This window comes from Syzygium oleosum, unplaced genomic scaffold (assembly GCF_021117445.2).
Source record: "Syzygium oleosum isolate NSW1041296 unplaced genomic scaffold, Sole_v2.1 Sole_v2.10, whole genome shotgun sequence".
In the NCBI taxonomy this organism is placed as follows: domain Eukaryota; kingdom Viridiplantae; phylum Streptophyta; class Magnoliopsida; order Myrtales; family Myrtaceae; genus Syzygium; species Syzygium oleosum.
The window spans coordinates 6,369,305-6,393,454 of record NW_026607494.1 but is presented as its reverse complement, the minus strand read 5'-3'; the positions used below and the strand labels follow the sequence as shown (position 1 = coordinate 6,393,454).

Below are 24,150 nucleotides of genomic sequence, written 5' to 3'. Positions count from 1 at the left end.
AACCCAAAAAAAGAAGAAGAAGTTCCAGTGGCATGACAGGCGTGCACATAAATTAGGATGAGGAAACATATGCAAATCATGTCGCACCATGTGTAGTGAGTTTAGCCATAGAGGATAGTGTCCTGATTTAACATAAACTCGAGAGATACGTAAATTAAGTAGAGAGATACATGAATCCAAGAGATACATGAACTGAAGAGACGTCTCGTTTTTGCTCATTCGTTGATCCATTAACCCGCCATAATTACAACGGAGGTGACATCTTCGAATCATGTCACCACATGTGTAGTGAGTTAGCCATAGAGGACATTGTCGTGGAAGACATGTACTAATTAATCTCTTGAATGATCTTAGCATAAATTAATTTGGCAAATCAATAGTGGTTTTTAATAATTCTTGCGAATTTGACAAGTTACTATTAGTTAATTAGTCCTTTAAGACATGGTAACGTTTTGACCGAAGCCTCAGCTTCCCGCTATATCAAAAAATGCTCATAAATGTTTCCATGTTAGTGTATAAACATTCCATATATGTCACCAGCCGTTTATTTTAAGAAAGAATCAAGGATCATAATCAACTACATCCCCGGCGGTAAATCAGATTGACTAGAAATTTGACTGTGATTAGCGATCAGTTAACTTTCGGTAGTGGAATCCTTAAATCAGCTGTCTTAATTTTTCATCACTCCCATGCATGCAAATTGCAATCTGTAAGGTAAGGAGGGATGGATTGCTATCATTGAGGGAGAGATCGCCCTTTATTCTCCAACTTATTACCAATTCAGAACGTCCCTCGTTTTGTATATAAATACATGCAAAATCCCTTCTCCATGTCATTACAATCCTCTCGGTTCATAGTCTTGTCAAACACCAATGTCTAGCAAGAACTTTTTGTCATGGCACTACCTGATCTCTCTGGTACTGCTGCTTTGGACCTCCGAGGTTGTTGCTATCGCTCCCGGCAACACGACGTATCCGGCGCTGTTCGCGTTCGGGGACTCAATCCTCGACACGGGCAATAATAATAACCTCAGGACGCTGAGCAAGTGCAATTACCCCCCTTACGGCAGGGATTTTCCCGGAGCGATACCCACTGGCCGATTCGGCGATGGGAAAGTCCTCTCGGACGTGATAAGTAAAGTTCCTTTTTTCTTTTTCGCTACAATGGAATTAGATGCAACCCAATTCGACATTGTACTTCCTTTTAATAATGAACACATTGAACTATAGTTCAATGCATGAGACATAATGCTGATTGAAACTCGAACCTGCACAAAATTCTTAAACAGCGGAAGGGCTAGGAATCAAAGAGCTATTACCAGCATATTTGGATCCTAATCTACAGGACAAGGATCTTCCGACAGGCGTTTGCTTTGCTTCGGGCGGCTCAGGCTTAGATCCGCTAACCGCTGGGTCACAGGTCATTCCTCGTCCTTCAATTCTTTGAAATATACGCGCACTCCAAACACTCACTCGAAAATAGTTGATCATGTGTCTTTCAATGCACAGGGCGTATTGACCATGGGAGATCAACTGAAGCGCTTCAACGAGTACGTGGGGAAGCTGAATGCGGTTGCCGGAGCTGAAAATGCCACCGCCATACTCAACAGCAGCCTTTATCTGATGTCTGCAGGCAACAACGACATTGCCTACACCTATTTATCCGCCCGCCTTAGTCCTATGCCCTTCCCTGCGTACGCCGATTTCTTGGTTAACTCCACTTCAACTTTCATCAGGGTAAATTCTTTTAGCCATGGATGTGCTTTATTTGAGTTGGCATGCGTCCTTGTATGTTTATCAACAGATCCATAGCATCCTCCCATCTTTTGTTCTTCTTCTTTCTTTCTGTACATTGTTTGCAGGACTTATATGCACTTGGTGGGCGTAAATTTGCGCTCCTGGGCGCTTTACCATTGGGATGCTTGCCATCAGGTAGAGCTTCGGCAGGGAGCATTCTGTGCTCGGTGTTGGCCAACGAATATGCACAATTGTTCAACACTAAACTCTCCTCCATGTCGAGTTCGCTCAGCAGTGAACTTGCGGATTCCCGGATAGTCTACATCGACGTCTATGAGCCTCTCCTCAATCTGATACAAAACCCTAATCAATTTGGTAATCAATTAAGCTCAAGTTCCATCCCCATTCAGCACCATGCACTCCCTCAATGCATGATGAGCATGCATTTCCTTTTCGTTGCAGTCTTAAAAGTTCGCATTGCAAACTTACACTGCATAAGTGGGCATGTCAATTTTTCAGGTTTTCGAGTTGCTAACATAGGATGCTGTCGCGTGCAAACGTTGCTATGCGATCCGCTGAATCCAATCACTTGTCTGGACATACCGGATTATGTTTTCTGGGACGCCGCTCATCCTTCTGAGAAAGCCTACCGCACTCTCGCTCCCGCTATTGTCCAGGCGTGTTCAAACATGTAGTGCGGCAACTCCACGAGCTGATTATTGTGATATTGTGTGAAGTCGCACCCTTCATGTCTACCATACAAAGAATCATTTGTCTCTTGGTTTAGTGCTGGTGATAGTACTTGATGGATGTTTTGCGAGTCATAGCCATCTGAATCATATACGTGCGTTAGGAGTATAACATTGCGCGTGAAGTTATTTTCAAAAATGCTGTCTTAGTTTGTTATGCATTATACAATAAAGCTGGCCATTATCTCTCATTTCCGACCCGACCTGTTTACGGTCACGGCGGGACATGTTTAATTAAATAGGTTTGCATGTTGCTTGCGTCCACACAATTCGAGGCAACGTATTTTTATTCATCTGTTCACGGATTTGGACCACTCATCGGCGATGACATTGGCAGCCGGCGCCGATGAGCGGCGAGTGAGAGGCTAAAGCGGCTGAAGGAGAAAGAAAGAGTCCAAGCTGTTTGTTTTCATATTGGGCGAAAGATGAATAGATAAGGCAAATCAAACGGCTTGAAAAACAGGGACTAGTATATATACTTTGAAAGTCTGCACTTGTGTGCTTTCTTTAAGAACCAAAGCCGTGTTTGGTCGTTTGGATTTCTAGCTAGAAAATTTAATTAGAATATGACTAGATAGAATAGGATACCGGGAATTTTACTGCAGTTGATCCAATGTTTGGTGAATCACGGTGATGAAGTCGGACATTTTTATATCCTAACAACTACAAATCAGTATAGAATAAATCCGAAAATGCACAAAAGGAAATGGTAAGAATCTCTCATGTTTCACAGCTAAAGGAACTGCACATTCACAAACATAAACAACATCCGGCAATCAATCCAATTTGATTGATTTAAACCTTAAAACTTCTAGAGCCACTCGTTTGACCATGACAAGAAATGTAAAACGTCGATGGATCAGCCAGCAAATATCAAATTTAGTAAGAGAGAGAAATTATAATCATTCACCTTTACAGTTCATAAAAGTATAGTCCTTTAACTCTTTTGGAGTTACAAAGAAGAATGAACTTCTATTCTCTTGCCGTTTTGTGCAGCTTTGATGTGAACAGAAGAGTTACAGAGGAGTCGTGAAGCTTTAACGTGAACCAGAGCCAAGAGGAAGAAGGAAGGGACGGGGTTTGTTTTAGAAATCTCCTCACTTTTATTAAATCTAGGTTCTTCTACTTCATTTTTATTTACTTATTTGTTTATTACTTTCCCTCTCTTTTTTTTTTATTTCTTTTTTCACTCCCTTCCATCGTTTCTTAATTAACATTTTATAAAATAATAAGTTGTACTAACACACCTAAAATATTTAAGAAACATAAATACTAAATATATATAGAATAGCAAGAAAATCAAATATATAAATAAAAATATTAATAAATAAGAAATCTTATCTACCTTTATCTCATCTCTCACCTGGGATTTTTTATCCGATTTATATTATTTTGTATTCAGCCTTATCTTACATTGTATACCGGTTACCAAATATAGTCTAAGAGGTTCACGGTGTGCTTTCCAAAGTTCGGCACCGGCATTTGGTGTAGTGGCTAGGGAGCTCTTAGTCGGCATCTTTTTCATTAGAAAGCGAACCAATTGGAACTCCGTTTGGCAAATCCGTGTTATTCGCTTATATTGAAACAACGCAAATTGTCGTCCCCATCATAGATTTGATAGATCTAATGTCCGCGAAAACTGCCTGATTCGAGGTCCACGACCTCGGATTTAGAATGGAGAGAGAGAGAGAGATGTAAATTATTATTTATTCATATGGGCGCTGTCAATAACAAACTCTATAAACGGGTCAAATTTTGGATTTGGTGACTGATGGGGTTTTGATGTTCTTACTCGGGCCCTTTTGCCCTTTAGATGTCATTTGTTCAACCCTTGGGCATGACGTGGCGTCCAACTCATCAGGATGTGGTATCCAAGTCAGCAAGTCAAGGCTGCAAACTTGCTTAGCAAGTTATAGTATCCCCAATTTTTGTAATGTCATTATGAGCTTTGCTAGTAAAATTTTTTCAGTATCTCTATGGCTTTGCTTCACTTTGAAGAAATGTCACCCCAAACGTTGCCTTTTTCTTCTCCTTTTCTTTGGGTTAGGATCACCTGTGGAAGAGTGACAGAGTCACCGCTACCAAGGATTTCCACTATCGCTCTTAAAAATACACCAATCTCTACCTTACATAAAGTAGCCATAGTACGATTATCTATTCATTAGAGTATTCCGCAGTCTTTGTAAGAGGAGGAAGGGCTAAGGATTTGCCAAATGTGAGCTATCACATTGTTCGAAAAACCCTAGATACGGAGAAAATTTTAGATAGCAAGTACCAAGTTCCGGTGCGACTTCATAAAAAGCAATCAAAGATAAGATCGAAGAAAATGAAACGCACATAGTCGTCATTATAGCGCTTCCTTATGATCAAAGAAAACGTTCGGAAAACCTACTATGAAACTACCGGGGATGGGCAAAAAGCTACACCTGTGCCCCATTTATCCAAATTAATTTCCGTATCACAAAAAACCTCCCTTAATTGGTACACTCATGCCACATTTTTCTCAAATCAATTTTCATGCCAAAGAAAATCTTAAATCTGCACTCCATACCACATTTACCCTAAACTGGTTTTCGTGTTACAAAGAATCTCAAAGTTTGGGGTAAATATGATACGGATATACCGGTTTGAGATTTTTTTGTAATAAGAAAATTATTTTGAAATAAATGTGATACGAGTGTACCAATTTATGATTAGCCCTTTTCTTTTTCTAAAAGCACAAGAGCGAACCTAGTTACCACTCTTCACGTAGTCCCAAATTATACAGAAAGGCAAGGTTGGTGCTATTTCCACAACCCGTGTATCCCAAGGTGCAACATTTTTGGTCATCCTAACTCCAGAGGTGGTACTGCAGCTTCAAATCACGTAAGTTCAAGGTAAAACACAATTGCAAAAAGAGAAAGAAAAAAACAGTAACCTGTAGAAATTCATGTACAAATGTATGAAATTTGTATCGAGTTTTTCAACCAATTATTATATAGCATCTCCAAATTTCATAAAACTTCTTATTAAGTTAACGCAGGGCTCATTAGACAGTTATGTACTTTTTGGAGCACATCAAAATACAGTTATACCGTACAAAACAGTTGTAGCACAACATCGGAAACGCCAAATTAACTTTACTTACATACGTAGTTATGTAGTGGTCACCTGACATGGACTCCATTTTTCAGGACATAGTCGAGAGATGATCTCAAGGTATAAGTACTTCGATCCATTCGCTTCTCATGACCGCTCAACACCGGCGGCTCAGGTGAGGGCGATCCTCCCCAGACATGGCTTCTTCTTCTTCTTCATCACTCGACCGCCTCCCACAAGACATCGTCACAGACGTACTCTTGAGGCTACCCGCCGAAACACTCCTTGACCTCCGCCGCGTCTGTAAGTCGTGGAGCTCTCTCGTCCTCGCCCCATCCGTCGCCGCCAAGCACCTCCGTCTCCACCGCCTCCTCCGCTCCAAACGACTGGCCCGTCCCTGCCCACGACACAGACTTCTGCTCTGTCCTATGCTCGGACCCTGTCTCGGGCTCCTACACCCTCCGCGCAAAGCTCGCCATCCCCTTCGATGAGCACGCACTCTCCTTCGAGGTCATAGGGTCAGTCGATGGGCTCGTCTGCGTGTCGATGCTCCACAAGAGGTCCGAGCTCTGGACCATCCAGAGCATGTATTTGTGGAACCCGGCCATGAGGAAGCTGAGGGACCTGGGGAACAGGGCCGAGCGCGTTGCCGGCATGAGCAGGTACCAGATTCACGGGTTCGGGCGGGACCGCGGGGGCCACATTTATCGGGTCGTGAGGATCACTTACGGCTGCACGAGAAAGGGGGAGAAGGAGAGTTCGATGGAGGCCGTCCAAGTCGAGGTTTGCACAGTGGGGAGGGATTCGTGGAGAATGTTGGAACCGCACGGCGTGTCTTGCTTCGCAGGTAGCATATGAATTCGGTTTCTTTCAATTTAGTTCGGTTCGAATTATTAGTTTTCTTTCGGAATATAAGTAGAATTCAGTTGTTTCATGCTCAAAAATACATATTTGTTTTTTTTTCTATATCAGTATATTTCAATAAGTGTTGATAAATGTCAAATACCCGTGCTTCTTACTAGGTAACTTGTATATGAAATGATCAATTTGTCTCGCAAATTACTATTTTTTGTTTTTATTTTACTAGTTTGGGATTTTTGATGGCTAAAAAATTCGTTTGAAGTAAATTTGTCATATGTATATCGGTTTGGAGTGTTTGGTAGTATTAACCCATATTTTTTTTATATTTACCGACTTTTATTGAGTTTCTAACGTACATTTATCTTGATTAACAACCCCTTACATTATTAACTTTTCTTAGAGAATACCAACCGAATTTATCATAACTAACCAACATTCTTCCTATTAAATTTTCACCATATTATTAGGTTATCAGCTTTTATTTGAGTTACTCAACGATATTTTTTTGTCTATTTTTTTTTAAATTGTCAACCTTTCTTATTGTTTACAAACTTTTATTTTCATTTCTTAGCAAGCCTTGAATTTAACAATATAGTTTTTCTTTTGTTGGAAAAATGAGAGTTACTAATCCAAAACTATTCGGTAGTTTAACTGGAAAAAAGTTGGTAACTTAATGGAAAATTTGGTAAATTAAGAAAAACAAATAAACATGGCTAAGCAACTTAAATAAGACTTAGTAAACCAAAGCTAGTTGGCAAAAAACTTATAGATCACTCACACAGAGGGTGACCGATTTATATAATAATTTAAGGTGTTTCTAAAAGAGATAAATAAACGTTGGCACATGATAACGAAAACTGGTAAATAAGAAAAAACAATAAATATTAGTAGGTAACTGACATAAGAGTTGATAATCTAAAACTAGTCGGTAATTTAATCGGGAAAAAGTTGATAAGTCACTAAATAAAGATTCGTTTATTCTTATGGCAGAGGGCAAATTTAAGGCGTCCGAAAAAGATACAAATAAAAGTTAGTAAAAGATAAGAAAGTTGCTAATCTGTAAACGGTTCAAAGGAGTTAATGATTTCATTGAAGTGTCGGTAATTTATTAACAAGTTATCAGGAAGTCAAGTGATTGGCACCTTTTTTATCAATATTTTTTTGAGCTAGAAAATGTTTGTTCTTTCTTTAACGAAATGGTCAAATCATCCTCCTATTAATGCCAGGGAAATTTATTTTTTTTCCAAGTTTTGTAAACTAAATGACGTGCCATCACGCATGACATGTTTTGATTAGTTACTTAAAGAGTGAGGCAATGTGAATTCATTTCAATCACTATTCATTGCTTGCCACATTTACAAAATTGAAAGGCTTATTCTTGTACATATTGTATTTATCTTACAATTAATTAGGGCCTAACCTCCATAAATTTGCAGGCGATGACTCTTGAGCTTGCATCAACGGTGTTGTTCATTGGCCCGCATCCGTGACAGAAGACGCTTCGTACAGTTCCATATTGTCGTTCGAAGTCGCCTCCCAGATGTTTGACAAGCTCCCGATGCCGGAAAACTACCTCGACAACTTCAAACTTCACGAAGAGACGCAAGTTTCCATCGCAGCTTTGAAAGAATCCCTCGCCACCTTGGTCTACTGCCCGGGAGCAGGAAACATCGGGAGCGAAATACACGTTTGGGTGATGAAACGGTATGGTTTCGCGGATTCTTGGACAAAACAGTACACTGCAGTGATGCAGCAGAGGATTGAGAGGGTCTTAGGATCGACCAGGAACGGAGAGATCTTGATTCATAGGAGTGACCATAAGGTGATGTGCTATGATCCGGAGAATGATATGCGGTTCAAAGACATCGGCGTGACTAGATTCCCTGACCAGTTCGATGTGGTTGATTATTCAGAGAGCTTGGTTTGGCCTGACGAAGGAAATGCAGATAGCTAACATGAAGATACTTATTTCTCTTCATACATAAGAAGAGGGCATTTCAGGTTCTTGTGGGTCTCTTATGTAAGGACTAACATGGATTGTTTTGATTCCAGGATTGGTTTTCATCGGTTGTCCAGGTGAGGTGACAAGAGATTTCATGCATAAATTTCTCATGAATTGAAGTAGAATCTGACTCGCCTTGCCTTGCATTTGATGGTCAAATGGAGTGACTGCTGCATCTTCTTAGCCGAGAAACAGTGAGATGTATAAGAATTGAAAGCTTGTCGCGACCTAAAATTTCTCAGACTAATGGATTATTAAGACTAAGCCTAACTCGGGCCCTCCCAAGCTCTATCAATTCGCAACTTAGGATTTAAGCTTTTAACATGCAAAAGTTTTCATGCTTGGAGTCGCTACTAATCTATTTGTGGTAGGTCGATTAGAAACCTAAATAAAATATAGGGAGATATGTTTTATTCCTACGAACCAGAGATTCTAAGCTCGGGGACTTGGTTACGCTAGATCTAGTTTAACGCCCTTTCGGTACCTTTTCTTTTCAAAAATGTTTATGTAGGCAGTCTGGATCCATTTTATTACCTAATCACTAACATGTGAGGTGTTCATGCGAGTGCGCAAATCACCAATTTAACACCCAAGAAAGCAATAAATAAATTGCAAGATTAGGAGAATAACGTACCTTAATGCAACGCAAGCATCTGCATTATTAGTAGAAAATCACACAGACAATCCTAATATGATTTCTAATTAACAAAGCAAGGCACTCAAGATATTCTTTAGGGTTTACGCTTTATTAAAATGCAAACTAACCTATATGCAATGACGTGCAAAAAAATGACATGCGATTAATGCAACTTAGTATGCGAACTATATGTCATGCGTCGACGTGACCTAATTCTAATGACGGACAAATTATTTATTTTTGTATTTTTCCAATAAAATTCGGAATTAAAAAATAACCTAAATAATCTATTAGGATTAGAATAACACCTAATTTAAACTAGGAAATAAATTATCTCAAGTTCTAATTTAAATTAAATAATCATCCTATCTTCTAGATACATTTAGGGTTCCCTAAACATGCAAAACTTCTAATTTAAATCATAACTAACATATTTTTGGATTTTCTTTATTAAAAAAAATCAAACAAAGATAACAACAGCATTCAAACAATCCACGCAATCCGCAAGATTCTTCTTATCAAATTTGAATTAGGAAAAGAAATCAAATTAACAGTCATATCTATAGAGTTATAGATATTGACGGAAAACTGATTATTCGAATTTAGAAAGCGAATAAAATCTATTATCGTATCCAAGTGATTATGGATAAGATAACGATTTTCCATATCGCCGCGTATCGTACCTTATGGATAAGGTCGGATAGTCGTCCAGATATGTTGCCAAATTAGGAATAATTCCTAATTTTTGGTATCTTAGAATATTGCGGATATCACAAATATTATCCTAAGGTATCTAGCAATCCACACAATATTCACGGAATATTCAAAATATTCAAACTAGGAATCTAAATATTTTGAAAATAGGTCGGATAGAGATCTTAACCTGATTTGCAGATTATTTTCCAAATTTGAATCACCGGCCGATTGGGATCGCGGAATGGGACGGTGGGTGACGGACGTGGCGGCGGCGGCAATGCGGTGCTTCACGGTGTCTCGCGGCCGATGGTGGTGCTTCTTTATGAGCTCAGCCAAGGAGGGACCGAGGGTGGTTTCTTGGCGTAGACTTGCGGTGTGGAGCTCTCAACCCGACTGATGGGAGCTGCTTCACGGTGGGGCCGAATTGATGAAGAACAAGCGAACGGTAGTTCTGTCGTAGGGAAATCTAGAGAGCGACTCAATTTGCCATTTGAGTAAGACCACTTGGCATGCCGAGACGATCACTAAAGAACCAGCCAAGTGGAGCAAAGCGACGATAGGAATAGCACGGGATTGATGTGGTGCAAAGCAGAGGGCAGCCAGGTCAACAAGGAGCTTCAGAACACTCGTGGGATGTTGGGCACGTTGCAGGGAGCAGAGAGAATTTGACTTTGAGGACTTCGTTGCGATGGGATGTTCAAACTCCAAGTGTAAGTCTCCTCCTTCACGTATTTTCTTCCTTTCACGTGCAGAACTCCCTTCGAGAACCTTTTCTATTAACCCAAAAAAAGAAGAAGAAGTTCCAGTGGCATGACAGGCGTGCACATAAATTAGGGAAAATTTCATTTTGGTATCTAAAGTGGGGGTCTTTTCTCAATTTGGTACCCAAAGTGCCCATTCAGTCTCAATTTGGTACCTGGGTTCGCCGGCCGGTCAAATGCTCACCGGCTGGCAAGAAATTTACTGTTCCGGCTACCAGAACAGTATTTTTTTTTCTTTTTTCCTTTTTCTATTTTTTTTCTTTTCCTTTTCCTTTTTTTCCTCTCTTCCCTCCGCCGGCCACCGTGGCCGGCGGAGGTCGCCGGTGTCGGGCGAGGGCCGCCCTCACCTGGGCGAGCGAGGGCCGACCCTTGCCGGATCTAGCGAGGGTCGCCCTCGCCTGCGTCGGGGGAGGGCCGACCCTTGCCGGATCTTCTTCCTCCGTTCCAAACCCTCGGAAGGAAACCGTTGTGCAGAAGGAGAAGTCATCGTTCCGATGCGGACATGGACTCGTACTTCGAACTTGAGGGGACCTCCTTACTACTCGGCGAAGATCGATGCGATGAAGGCCAGCGAGTCCAACACCATCTTCATCGACTTCTCCCTCGCCCTCGCCCGACGCAGCGGGCGGGCGACCCTCGCCCGGCCCGGGCGAGGGCCGCCCTCACCGGCGTCCGGCGAGGCGACCTCGCCCTCGCGGATCCGGCGAGGGCAACCCTCGCCCTCGCCGGATCTCGCGGCGAGGGTCGGCCTCGCTCGCCCAAAGCGGGCGGCCCTCGCCCGACGCAGCGAGTGGCGACCCTTGCCAGCCCAGGCGAGGACCGCCCTCGCCCGACACAAGCGAGGGCGACCCTCGCAAGATCCGGCAAGGGCAACCCTCGCCCTCGCCGGATCTGGCAAGGGTTGGCCCTCGCCTGGGCGGGCGAGAGCTGCCCTCGCCCGACGCCGGCCACGGCTATGGCCGGCGGAGGGAAGAGAGGAAAAAAAAAAAGAAAAGGAAAAGGAAAAGGAAAAGAAAAAAAACAGAAAAAGGAAAAAAGAAAAAAAACTTAAAAAGTAAAAAAAAATACTGTTCCGGTAGCCGGAACAGTAAATTTCTTGCCGGCCAGTAAGCATTTGACTGGCCGGCGAACTCAGGTACCAAATTGAGACTGAATGAGCACTTTGGGTACCAAATTGAGACTGAATGGGCACTTTGGATACTAATTTGAGACTATGTCCACTTTGGGTACCAAAATGAAATTTTCCCAATAAATTAGGACGAGGCAACATATGCAAATCATGTTGCACCATGTGTAGTGAGTTTACCCATAGAGGATAGTGTCCTGATTTAACATAAACTCGAGAGATACGTAAATTAAGTAGAGAGATACATGAATCCAAGAGATACATGAACTGAAGAGACGTCTCGTTTTTGCTCATTCGTTGATCCATTAACCTGCCATAATTGCAATAGAGGCGACATCTGCGAATCATGTCACACCATGTGTAGTGAGTTAGCCATAGAGGACATTGTCGTGGCAGACATGTACTAATTAATCTCTTGAATGATCTTAGCATAAATTAATTTGGCAAATCAATAGTAGATTTTAATAATTCTTGCTAATTTGACAAGTTACTATTAGTTAATTAGTCCTTTAAGACATGGTAACGTTTTGACCGAAGCCTCAGCTTCCCGCTATATCAAAAAATGCTCATAAAGGTGTCCATGTTAGTGTATAAGGTAGCGCGTGATAACCATTCTGGTTCTGTCCAGAACTGGTTTTTTGTTCCCAGAAATAGCTTTGGACCACAAACCCGTTTGGTAACGCAATTCCATTTTTCTATTTCTAGAACAACTTTTTGTTCCAGAACCGATTCTGAACCAGAAATCAGAACAAAAAAAAAGTAAGTTTTCTATTTCTAGACCAAAAATGAGAATCATTTCTGAGAGAACTCTTTCTTCAAAACACATGTTCATCTGAAAGTCACGATCTTTGAGGTGGGAAAAAAAAGCAAAAAATAAAAAATTTCAAAACTTCACCGAATGGTTTAGAATACCTATGGCCACCCACTTTGAGCGAAATTTAATTTTTTTTAGATGCCAAAAAAATAAAAAATAATCAAAAAATCAAAAATTTCAAAACTTCACATAATGGCTTAGAATACTTGTGGCCATCCACTTTGAGCGAAATTTAAATATTTTTAGGTGTCGATAAAAATATAAAAATAAAAAATTTCAAAACTTCGCAGTATGGCTTAGAATACCTGTGGCCACCCACTTTGAGCGAAATTTAATTTTTTTTAGATGCCAAAAAATATAAAAATAAGCAAAAAAGCAAAAATTTCAAAACTTCACAGAATGGCTTAAAATACCTGTGGCCACCCACTTTGAGCGAAATTTTATTTTTTTAGGTGCCTAAAAAAATAAAAAAAAGCAAAAAATCAAAAATTTTAAAACTTCACAGAATGGCTTAGAATACCTGTGGCCATCCACTTTGAGCGAAATTTAAATTTTTTTAGGTGCCGAAAAAAATAAAAAAATAAAAAATTTCAAAACTTCACAGAATTGCTTAGAATACCTGTGGCCACCCACTTTGAGCGAAATTTAATTTTTTTTAGGTGCCGGAAAAAAATAAAAATAAGCAAAAAAGAAAAAATTTCAAAACTTCACAGAATGGCTTAGAATACCTGTGGCCACCAACTTTGAATGTAATTTTATTTTTTTTAGGTGCCGAAAAAAAGAAAAAAAAATCAAAAAATCAAAAATTTCAAAACTTCATAGAATGGCTTAGAATACATGTGGCCATCCACTTTGAGTGAAATTTAATTTTCTTTAGGTGCCGAAAAAAAATTAAAAAATCAAAAATACCATTTGGGCACCTAAAAAAAATTAAATTTCTCTCAAAGTGGGTGGCTAGAGGCATTCTAAGTCATTCTGTGAAGTTTTAAAATTTTTTATTTTTTATGTTTTTATTTTTTTGGCACCTAAAAAAATTTAAATTTCACTCAAGTGGGTGGCCACAGATATTCTAAATCATTCTGTGAAGTTTTGAAATTTTTGATTTTTTGCTTTTTTTTTCACCTCAAAAAATTAAAATTTCACTCAAAGTGGGTGGCCACAAGTATTCTAAGCTATTTTGTGAAGTTTTGAATTTGATTGGGCACCTTAAAAAATTTAAATTTCACTCAAAGTGGGTGGCCACATATATTCTAAACTATTCTGTGAAGTTTTGAAATTTTTGATTTTTTGATTTTTTTTTTGGCACCTAAAAAAATTTAAATTTCACTAAAAGTGGGTGGCCACAGGTATTTTAAGCCATCCTATGAAGTTTTGAAATTTTTGATTTTTTGATTTTTTTTTAAAAATTCAACAAATTTCCTATTTTCCCGAAATCTGAATTTTTTTATTTTTTTTGGAAATTGCGATGAATTTTTCTAGAATTTTTCAATTTTTTTGGATTTTTTGAATATTTTTGAGATTTTTAGGAATTTTTTGGATTTTCTAATTATTTTTATTCCATTTTTAAAAAAATGGATTTTTGTTCCTGGAAATAGAATTTTGTGTTGTTTATCAAACGGGTTTTTGTTTCAGGAAATAGAAATTTTGTTCTGTTATCAAACGGGTTTCTGTTCCAGAAATAGAAATTTTTTGTTGTTATCAAACGGGTTTCTTTTCTCAGAAACTCATCCTGGAACCAGAAATAGAAAAATCTATTTCTGTTTCAGGAACTCATTTTGGAACAGAATGGTTATCATTCGCTACCTAAATATTTCATATATGTCATTACAAATTCAGAACGCCCTTTGTTCTCCAGCTTATTACCAATTCAGAACGCCCTTTGTTCTCCAGCTTATTACCAATTCAGAACGCCCTTTGTTCTCCAGCATATTACCAATTCAGAACGCCCTTTGTTCTCCAGCTTATTACCAATTCAAAACGCCCTTTGTTCTCCAGCATATTACCAATTCAGAATGCCCTTTGTTCTCCAGCATATTACCAATTTAGAACGCCCTTTGTTCTCCAGCTTATTACATTCTCCAGCATATTACCAATTCAGAACGCCCTTTCTTCTCTAGCTTATTACCAATTCAGAACGCCCTTTGTTCTCCAGCTTATTACCAATTCATAAAGTCCCTCGTTTTGTATATAAATACATGCAAAATCCCTTCTCCATGTCATTACAATCCTCTCGGTTCATAGTCTTGTCAAAACACCAATGTCTAGCAAGAAATTGTTGTCATGGCTCTACCTGATCTCTCTGGTACTGCTGCTTTGGACCTCCGAGGTTGTTGCTATCGCTCCCGGCAACACGAAGTATCCGGCGCTGTTCGCGTTCGGGGACTCAATCCTCGACACGGGCAATAACAATAACCTCAGGACGCTGAGCAAGTGCAATTACCCCCCTTACGGCAGGGATTTTCCCGGAGCGATACCCACCGGCCGATTTGGCGATGGGAAAGTCCTCTCGGACGTGATAAGTAAAGTTCCTTTTTTCTTTTTCGCTATAATGGAATTAGATGCAAACCAATTCGACATTGTACTTCCTTTTAATAATGAGCACATTGAACTATAGTTCAATGCATGAGACATAATGCTGATTGAAACTCGAACCTGCACAAAATTCTTAAACAGCGGAAGGGCTAGGAATCAAAGAGCAATTACAAGCATATTTGGATCCTAATCTACAGGACAAGGATCTTCCGACAGGCGTTTGCTTTGCTTCGGGCGGCTCAGGCTTAGATCCGCTAACCGCTGGGTCACAGGTTCATTCCTCGTCCTTCAATTCTTTGAAATATACGCTCATCTGCACTCCAAACACTCACTCGAAAATAGTTTATCATGTGTCTTTCAATGCACAGGGCGTATTGACCATGGGAGATCAATTGAAGCGCTTCAACGAGTACGTGGGGAAGCTGAATGCGGTCGCCGGAGCTGAAAATGCCACCGCCATACTCAACAGCAGCCTTTATCTGATGTCTGCAGGCAACAACGACATTGCCTACACCTACTTATCCGCCCGCCTCAGTCCTATGCCCTTCCCTGCGTACGCCGATTTCTTGGTTAACTCCACTTCGACTTTCATCAGGGTAAATCCTTTTTGCCATGGATGTGCTTTATTTGAGTTGGCATGCGTCCTTGTATGTTTATCATGCCATTCATGGCAACAGATCCATAGCATCCTCCCATCTTTTGTTCTTCTTTCTTTCTGTACATTGTTTGCAGGACTTATATGCACTTGGTGGGCGTAAATTTGCGCTCCTGGCCGCTTTACCATTGGGATGCTTGCCATCAGGTAGAGCTTCGGCAGGGGGCATTCTGTGCTCGGTGTTGGCCAACGAATATGCACAATTGTTCAACACTAAACTCTCCTCCATGTCGAGTTCGCTCAGCAGTGAACTTGCGGATTCCCGGATAGTCTACATCGATGTCTATGAGCCTCTCCTCAATCTGATACAAAACCCTAATCAATTTGGTAATCAATTAAGCTCAAGTTCCATCCCCATTCAGCACCATGCACTCCCTCAATGCATGATGAGCATGCATTTTCTTTTCGTTGCAGTCTTAAAAGTTCGCATTGCAAACTTACACTGCATAAGTGGGCATGTAAAATTTTCAGGTTTTCGAGTTGCTAACATAGGATGCTGTCGCGTGCAAACGTTGCTATGCAATCCGCTGAATCCAATCACTTGTCTGGACATACCGGATTATGTTTTCTGGGACGCCGCTCATCCTTCCGAGAAAGCCTACCGCACTCTCGCTCCCGCTATCGTCCAGGCGTGTTCAAACATGTAGCGCGGCAACTCCACGAGCTGATTAGTGCGATATTGTGTGAAGTCGCACCCTTCATGTCTACCATACAAAGAATCATTTGTCTCTTGGTTTAGTGCTGGTGATAGTACTTGATGGATGTTTTGCGAGTCATAGCCATCTGAATCATATACGTGCGTTAGGAGTATAACATTGCGCGTGAAGTTATTTTCAAAAATGCTGTCTCAGTTTGTTATGCATTATACAATAAAACTGGCCATTATCTCTCATTTCCGACCCGACCTGTTTACGGTCACGACAGGACATGTTTAATTAAATAGGTTTGCATGTTGCTTGCGTCCACACAATTCTAGGCAACGTATTTCTATTCATCTGTTCACGGATTTGGACCACTCATCGGCGATGACATTGGCAGCTGGCGCCGATGAGCGGCGAGTGAGAGGCTAGGGTGGCTGAAGGAGAAAGAAAGAGTCCAAGCTGTTTGTTTTCATATTGGGCGAAAGATGAATAGATAAGGCAAATCAAACGGCTTGAAAAACAGGGACTAGTATATATACTTTGAAAGTCTGCACTTGTGTGCTTTCTTTAAGAACCAAAGCCGTGTTTAGTCGTTTGGATTTCTAGCTAGAAAATTTAATTAGAATATGACTAGATAGGATATGATATCGGGAATTTTCCTGCGGTTGATCCAATGTTTGGTGAATCACGGTGATGAAGTCAGACATTTTTATATCCTAACAACTACAAATCAGTATAGAATAAATCCGAAAATGCACAAAAGGAAATGGTAAGAATCTCTCACCTTTCACTGCTAAAGGAACTGCACATTCACATACATAGACAACATCCAGCAATCAATCCAATTTGATTGATTTAAACCTTAAAACTTCTAGAGCCACTCGTTTGACCATGACAAGAAATGTAAAACGTCGATGGATCGGCTAGCAAATATCAAATTTAGTAAGAGAGAGAAATTATAATCATTCACCTTTATAGTTCAGAAAAGTATAGTCCTTTAACTCTTTTGGAGTTACAAAGGAGAATGAGCTTCTATTCTCTCGCTGTTTTGTGCAGCTTTGATGTGAACAAAAGAGTTACAGAGGAAGAAAGAAGGGACAGGGTTTGTTTTAGAAATCTCCTCACTTTTATTAAATCTAGGTTCTTCTACTTCATTTTTATTTACTTATTTGTTTATTACTTTCCCTCTCTTTTTTTTTATTTCTTTTTTCACTCCCTTCCATCGTTTCTTAATTAACATTTTATAAAATAATAAGTTGTACTAACACACCTAAAATATTTAAGAAACATAAATACTAAATCTATATAGAATAGCAAGAAAATCAAATATATAAATAAAAATAGTAATAAATAAGAAATCATATTTACCTTTATCTCATCTCTCACCTGAGATTTTTTATCCGATTTATATTATTTTGTATTCAGCCTTATCCGACATTTTATACTGGTTACCAAATATAGTCTAAGAGGTTCATGGTGTGCTTTCCAAAGTTCGGCACCGACATTTGGTATAGTGGCCAGGGAGCTCTTTGTCGGCATCTTTTTCATTAGAAAGCGAACCAATTGGAACTCCGTTTGGCAAATCCGTGTTATTCGCTTATATCGAAACAACGCAAATTGTCGCCCCCATCGTAGATTTGATAGATCTAATGTTCGTGAAAACTGCCTGATTCGATGTCCACGACCTCGGATTTAGAATGGAGAGAGAGAGATGCAAATTATTTTATTCATATGGGAGCTGTCAATAACAAATTCTATGAACGGGTCAAATTTTGGATTTGGTGACTGATGGGGTTTTGATGTTTTTACTCGGGCCCTTTTGCCCTTTGGATGTCATTTGTTCAACCCTTGGGCATGACGTGGCGTCCAACTCATCAGGATGTGGTATCCAAGTCAGCAAGTCAAGGCTGCAAACTTGCTTAGCAAGTTATAGTATCCCCAATTTTTGTAATGTCATTATGAGCTTTGCTAGTAAAATTTTTTCAGTATCTCTATGGCTTTGCTTCACTTTGAAGAAATGTCACCCCAAACGTTGCCTTTTTCTTCTCCTTTTCTTTGGGTTAGGATCACCTGTGGAAGAGTGACAGAGTCACCATTACCGAGGATTTCCACTATCGCTCTTAAAAAAACCAATCTCTATCTTACATAAAGTAGCCATAGTACGATTATCTATTCATAAGAGTATTCCGCAGCCTTTGTAAGAGGAGGAAGGGCTAAGGATTTGCCAAATGTGAGCTATCACATTGTTCGAAAAACCCTAGATACGGAGAAAATTTTAGATAGCAAGTACTAAGTTCCGGTGCGACATCATAAAAAGCAATCAAAGATAAGGTCGAAGAAAATGAAACACACATAGTTGTCATTATAGCGCTTCCTTATGATCAAAGAAAACGTTCGGAAAACCTACTATGAAACTACCGGGGATGGGCAAAAAGCTACACCTGTGCCCCATTTATCCAAATTAATTTCCGTATCACAAAAAACCTCCCTTAATTGGTGCATTCATGCCGCATTTTTCTCAAATCAATTTTCGTGTCATAGAAAATCTTAAATCGGCACTCCATGCCACATTTACCCTAAACTGATTTTCGTGTTACAAAAAATCTCAAAGTTTGGGGTAAATATGATACGGATGTACCGGTTTGAGATTTTTTTGTAATAGGAAAATTATTTTGGAATAAATGTGACACGAGTGTGCCTATTTATGATTAGCCTTTTTCTTTTTCTAAAAGCACAAGAGCGAACCTAGTTACCACTCTTCACGTAGTCCCAAATTATATAGAAAGGCAAGGTTGCTGCTATTTCCACAACCCGTTTATCCCAAGGCGCAACATTTTTGGTCATCCTAACTCCAGAGGTGCTACTGCAGCTTCAAATCATGTAAGTTCAAGGTAAAGCACAATTGCAAAAAGAGAAAGAAAGAAACGGTAACCTGTAGAAATTCATATACAAATGTATGAAATTTGAATCGAGTTTTTCAACCAATTATTATATAGCATGTCAAAATTTCATAAACCTTCTTATTAAGTTAATGCAGGGTTCATTAGACAGTTATGTACTTTTTGGAGCACATCAAAATACAGTTATACCGTACAAGACAGTTGTAGCACAACATCGGAAACGCCAAATTAACTTTACTTACATACGTAGTTATGTAGTGGTCATCTGACATGGACTCCATTTTTCAGGACTTAGTCGAGAGATGATCTCAAAGTATAAGTACTTCGATCCATTCGCTTCTCATCACCGCTCAACACCGGCGGCTCAGGTTAGGGCGATCCTCGCCGGACATGGCTTCTTCTTCTTCTTCATCACTCGACCGCCTCCCACAAGACATCGTCACAGACATACTCTTGAGGCTCCCCGCCGAAACACTCCTTGACCTCCGCCGCGTCTGTAAGTCGTGGAGCTCTCTCGTCCTCGCCCCATCCTTCGCCGCCAAGCACCTCCGTCTCCACCGCCTCCTCCGCTCCAAACCTCACCAGAACCTCCAGCTCCTCCACTTGCCTTGTGCCCAGAACGACCGGCCCGTCCGTGCCCACGACACAGACTTCTGCTCTGTCCTATGCTCCGACCCTGTCTCGGGCTCCTACACCCTCCGCGCAAAGCTCGCCATCCCCTTCGATGAGCACGCACTCTCCTTCGAGGTCATAGGGTCGGTCGATGGGCTCGTCTGCGTGTCGATGCTCCACAAGAGGTCCAAGCTCTGGACCATCCAGAGCATGTATTTGTGGAACCCGGCCATGAGGAAGCTGAGGGACCTGGGGAACAGGGCCGAGCGCGTTGCTGGCATGAGCAGGTACCAGATTCACGGGTTCGGGCGCGACCGCGGGGGCCACATTTATCGGGTCGTAAGGATTACTTACGGCTGCACGAGAAAGGGGGAGAAGGAGAGTTCGATGGAGGCCGTCCAAGTCGAGATTTGCACGGTGGGGAGGGATTCGTGGAGAATGTTGGAACCACACGGCGTGTCTTGCTTCGCAGGTGGCATATGAATTCGGTTTCTTTCAATTTAGTTCGGTTCGAATTATTAGTTTTCTTTCGGAATATAAGTAGAATTCCGTTGTTTCATGCTCAAAAATACATATTTGTTTTTTTTCTATATTAGTATATTTCAATAAGTGTTGATAAATGTCAAATACCCGTGCTTCTTACTAGGTAACTTGTATATGAAATGATCAATTTGTCTTGCAATTTACTATTTTTTGTTTTTATTTTACTAGTTTGAGGTTTTTGATGGTTAAAAAATTCGTTTGAAGTAAATTTGTCACAAGTATATTGATTTGGAGTTTTTGGTGGTATTAACCCATATATTTTTTTTTAAATATTTACCGACTTTTATTGAGTTTCTAACATATATTTATCTTGATTAACAACCCCTTGCATTATTAACTTTTCTTAGAGAATATCAACCGAATTTATCGTAACTAACCAACATTCTTCCTATTAAATTTTCACCATATTATTAGGTTATCTGCTTTTATTTGAGGTACTCAACGATATTTATTTGTCTATTTTTTTTTAAATTGTCAGCCTTTCTTATTGTTTACAAACTTTTATTTTCATTTCTTAGCAAGCCTTGAATTTAACAATATAAATTACCAATCTTAATTAGACCGACTAACCCAATTTTCTACGATTAAGTTGCTAACTAATTTCTTAAAATTACCAACTCTTGAATGAGATTGCTAATTTAAATTTAAGAAACTCATCGATTCTCTTTGATTATGTTATCAACTAGTTATGAGTTACCGAGTTAGTTGCTAATGTCTATTTCATCTTTTAAATGTACTAATTTTCTATTAAGTTACTAATTAGGAATAAAGTTGATGAGTCACCAAATAAAGTTCATTAATTTCATGTGAGTTGATAAATTTGAGGTGTTAGTAAGAGAACCAATAAACATTGGTAAGCAATAACAAGAGTTGATAAATTTAAAAGAAAACCAAATAAACTTTTATAATTAACTCAAATGAGAGTTTTTTTTTTGGTTGGAAAAATGAGAGTTAGTAATCCAAAACTATTCGGTAGTTTAACTGGAAAAAAGTTGGTAACTTAATGGAAAATTTGGTAAATTAATAAAAACAAATAAACATGGCTAAGCAACTTAAATAAGACTTAGTAAACCAAAGCTAGTTGGCAAAAAACTTATAAATCACTCACACATAGGGTGACCGATTTATATAATAATTTAAGGTGTTTGTAAAAGAGATAAATAAACGTTGGCGCACGATAACGAAAACCGGTAAATAAGAAAAAGCAATAAATATTAGTAGGTAACTGACATAAGAGTTGATAATCTAAAACTAGTCGGTAATGTAATCGGGAAAAAGTTGATAAGTCACTAAATAAAGATGCGTTTATTCTTATGGCAGAGGGCAAATTTAAGGCCTCCGAAAAAGATAAAAATAAAAGTTAGTAAAAGGTAAGAAAATTGCTAATCTGTTAACGGTTAAAAGGAGTTAATGATTTCATAGAAGCGTCGGTAATTTATTAACAAGTTACCAGGAAGTCAAGTGATTGGTACCTTTTTTATCAATATTTTTTTGAGCTAGAAAATGTTTGTTCTTTCTTTAAATGGTCAAATCATCCTCCTATTAATGCCAGGGAAATTTATTTTTTTTTCCAAGTTTTGTAAACTAAATGACGTGCCATCACGCATGACATGTTTTGATTAGTTACTTAAAGAGTGAGGCAATGTGAATTCATTTCAATCACTATTCATTGCTTGCCACATTTACAAAATTCAAAGGCTTATTCTTGTACATATTGTATTTATCTTACAATTAATTAAGGCCTAACCTCCATAAATTTGTAGGCGATGACTCTCAAGCTTGCATCAACGGAGTTGTTCATTGGCCCGCATCCGTGACAGAAGATGCTCCGTACAGTTCCATATTGTCATTCGAAGTCACCTCCCAGATGTTTGACAAGCTCCCGATGCCGGAAAACTACCTTGACAACTTCAAACTTCACAAAGAGACACAGGTTTCCATCGCAGCTTTGAAAAAATCCCTTGCCACCTTGGTCTACTGCCCGGGAGCAGGAAACTTCGGGAGCGAAATACATGTTTGGGTTATGAAACGGTACGGTGTCACAGATTCTTGGACAAAACAGTACACAGCAATGATGCAGCAGAGGATTGAGAGGGTCTTAGGATCGACCGAGAACGGAGAGATCTTGATTCACGGGAGTGACCATAAGGTGATGTGCTATGATCCGGAGAATGATATGCGGTTCAAAGACATCGGCGTGACTGGATTTCCTGACCAGTTCGATGTGGTTGATTATTCAGAGAGCTTGGTTTGGCCTGACGAAGGAAATGCAGATAGCTAACATGAAGATACTTATTTCTCTTCATACATAAGAACTGGGCATTTTAGGTTCTTGTGGGTCTCTTATGTAAGGACTAACATGGATTGTTTTGATCCCAGGATTGGTTTTCATCGGTTGTCTAGGTGAGGTGACAAGAGATACCATGCATAAATTCCTCATGAATTGAAGTAGAATCTAACTCGCCTTGCCTTGCATTTGATGGTCAAATGGAGTGACTGTTGCATCTTCTTAGCCGAGAAACAATGAGATGTATAAGAATTGAAAGTTATGAAATTGTAGTACTTAGGCTAATCAAATCTCACCGAAGTGCGGTACAAAAAGACGACAGAAGTAGAATCTAACCTAGTCAATTGGAAGTCAATACAAGTCCACTTTTCAAAAGATAGAAAGTTGACCTGGGAATGCCAAGCAAAAACAGAGAAAAAAGCAAAAGGAAGAAACCCACTTTCCTCTCTTTCGAGAAGATATTCTTTTGGGTTACACATAAATCGCTTGACGACGTACCCTTATGTCATAACTCATTCGTTGGATCTCCATAAATTTTATTTTTTTTTCTTAATTCAAATCTTGCGACTCGTGCACTTCACGTGGTTTTTAAAATCCAAAATACCCGATACTTTTTTGCATACGTAATTTTTCATAATTTTTTGGACATTTCAATATATTTTTTAATTGTTTCAAACAATATTTGCTTTTATTTAAGCCGAAACAAACAAGCCATTGATCACTGGGTGAATGGTCCAATGGGCTCGAAGGGCGAGATGGTCGAACCCTAGGCAAGCGGTGTCTTTTCTAGGCCCGAACCTCTCCAAAACAGTCGAATTTATATAAAAATTTTGTTACTTATTATGAGGGGTTTTGGATAGAGACTCTTAGGTCTGGTAACAAATATGCCCAATAATAGAGGCCAATGCAGAATTCAGCTACCAAAAGAGAAGTGAATAGTTTAGTACATAAAATTTCTACATAAAATTTCTTACTTCCAAATATCGTTGTAAAAGTGATGTGCGAGATAATGGAGTCGGCAAACAACTTTGGTAATCTAAAACTAGCTTGTAATTTAGGCGGGGAAATGTTAACAAATCACTTTTATCAAGGTTGATAATTTCCAAAAAGAGTTGACAAATTTCAGGTATTGCTAAGAAATGGAAATAAAACTTTGTAAACACATGCAAAATTTTAAAAAAAAATAGATAAATAGTTTGTAAGTAACTTAGATGAGAATTAGAAATGGTAATTCAATGGGGGAAAAGTTTCTGACCAAAAAAAATGGGAGAAAAGTTGGCAAGTCATACTAGTTTTGGTTGGTAATCTCCAAGATTTTTTTTTTTTGGTCGGTCCTACTCTATCTCTCACTCACGATACACACTCAGACTTGCGCCCCACCTCTTACAGGGCGTGGGCGTCAAAACCCACATCTTAAACTACGCGGCCCCACCCCTTCCCCCCTGCGAAGGTGGGGATTCGAACTCGCCACCTCCCCCTTCTCAAGTGAGAAAGGTGGCCACTGGGGTAAACCCCCAGTG

The 24,150-nt window shown here is 39.6% G+C and overlaps 4 protein-coding genes across 4 annotated transcripts; all 4 read left to right on the top strand.

The window, feature by feature from the left end:
• The first annotated feature begins 314 nt into the window (after positions 1–314).
• Positions 315–2,676, top strand: LOC115688864 (GDSL esterase/lipase At1g23500-like). The gene is made up of 5 exons (XM_030614803.2): positions 315–1,134; positions 1,289–1,419; positions 1,509–1,736; positions 1,862–2,111; positions 2,256–2,676. Exons 1-5 carry the CDS (start codon positions 873–875, stop codon positions 2,429–2,431), a joined length of 1,047 nt encoding a protein of 348 aa, XP_030470663.2. The 5' UTR covers positions 315–872; the 3' UTR covers positions 2,432–2,676.
• A 3,084-nt stretch (positions 2,677–5,760) lies between these two features.
• LOC115688863 (uncharacterized) lies at positions 5,761–8,551 on the top strand. The gene is made up of 3 exons (XM_056315587.1): positions 5,761–5,866; positions 5,976–6,410; positions 7,861–8,551. Exons 1-3 carry the CDS (start codon positions 5,761–5,763, stop codon positions 7,872–7,874), a joined length of 555 nt encoding a protein of 184 aa, XP_056171562.1. The 3' UTR covers positions 7,875–8,551.
• Positions 8,552–14,601: 6,050 nt separating this feature from the next.
• Positions 14,602–16,487, top strand: LOC130139160 (GDSL esterase/lipase At1g23500-like). Its single transcript, XM_056315586.1, has 5 exons — positions 14,602–14,979; positions 15,134–15,264; positions 15,361–15,588; positions 15,725–15,974; positions 16,119–16,487. Exons 1-5 carry the CDS (start codon positions 14,718–14,720, stop codon positions 16,292–16,294), a joined length of 1,047 nt encoding a protein of 348 aa, XP_056171561.1. The 5' UTR covers positions 14,602–14,717; the 3' UTR covers positions 16,295–16,487.
• A 2,985-nt stretch (positions 16,488–19,472) lies between these two features.
• On the top strand, positions 19,473–22,905 carry LOC115688881 (F-box protein At3g07870-like). Its single transcript, XM_056315497.1, has 2 exons — positions 19,473–20,272; positions 22,107–22,905. The coding sequence occupies exons 1-2, from the start codon at positions 19,579–19,581 to the stop codon at positions 22,622–22,624; spliced, it is 1,212 nt and encodes a 403-aa protein (XP_056171472.1). The 5' UTR covers positions 19,473–19,578; the 3' UTR covers positions 22,625–22,905.
• Positions 22,906–24,150: the final 1,245 nt, after the last annotated feature.

Bases quoted from the DNA above. Each gene is read 5' to 3' on its own strand.
- LOC115688864 (XM_030614803.2), top strand. From the start codon at position 873: ATGTCTAGCAAGAACTTTTTGTCATGGCACTACCTGATCTCTCTGGTA. The intron at 1,420-1,508 runs GTCATTCCTCGT...TTCAATGCACAG, and splicing joins CGCTAACCGCTGGGTCACAG to GGCGTATTGACCATGGGAGA. The intron at 1,737-1,861 runs GTAAATTCTTTT...CATTGTTTGCAG, and splicing joins CCACTTCAACTTTCATCAGG to GACTTATATGCACTTGGTGG.
- LOC115688881 (XM_056315497.1), top strand. From the start codon at position 19,579: ATGGCTTCTTCTTCTTCTTCATCACTCGACCGCCTCCCACAAGACATC. The intron at 20,273-22,106 runs GTGGCATATGAA...ATAAATTTGTAG, and splicing joins CGGCGTGTCTTGCTTCGCAG to GCGATGACTCTCAAGCTTGC.
- LOC115688863 (XM_056315587.1), top strand. From the start codon at position 5,761: ATGGCTTCTTCTTCTTCTTCATCACTCGACCGCCTCCCACAAGACATC. The intron at 5,867-5,975 runs GTAAGTCGTGGA...CCCACGACACAG, and splicing joins CCTTGACCTCCGCCGCGTCT to ACTTCTGCTCTGTCCTATGC.
- LOC130139160 (XM_056315586.1), top strand. From the start codon at position 14,718: ATGTCTAGCAAGAAATTGTTGTCATGGCTCTACCTGATCTCTCTGGTA. The intron at 14,980-15,133 runs GTAAAGTTCCTT...ATTCTTAAACAG, and splicing joins AGTCCTCTCGGACGTGATAA to CGGAAGGGCTAGGAATCAAA. The intron at 15,975-16,118 runs GTAATCAATTAA...TAAAATTTTCAG, and splicing joins ACAAAACCCTAATCAATTTG to GTTTTCGAGTTGCTAACATA.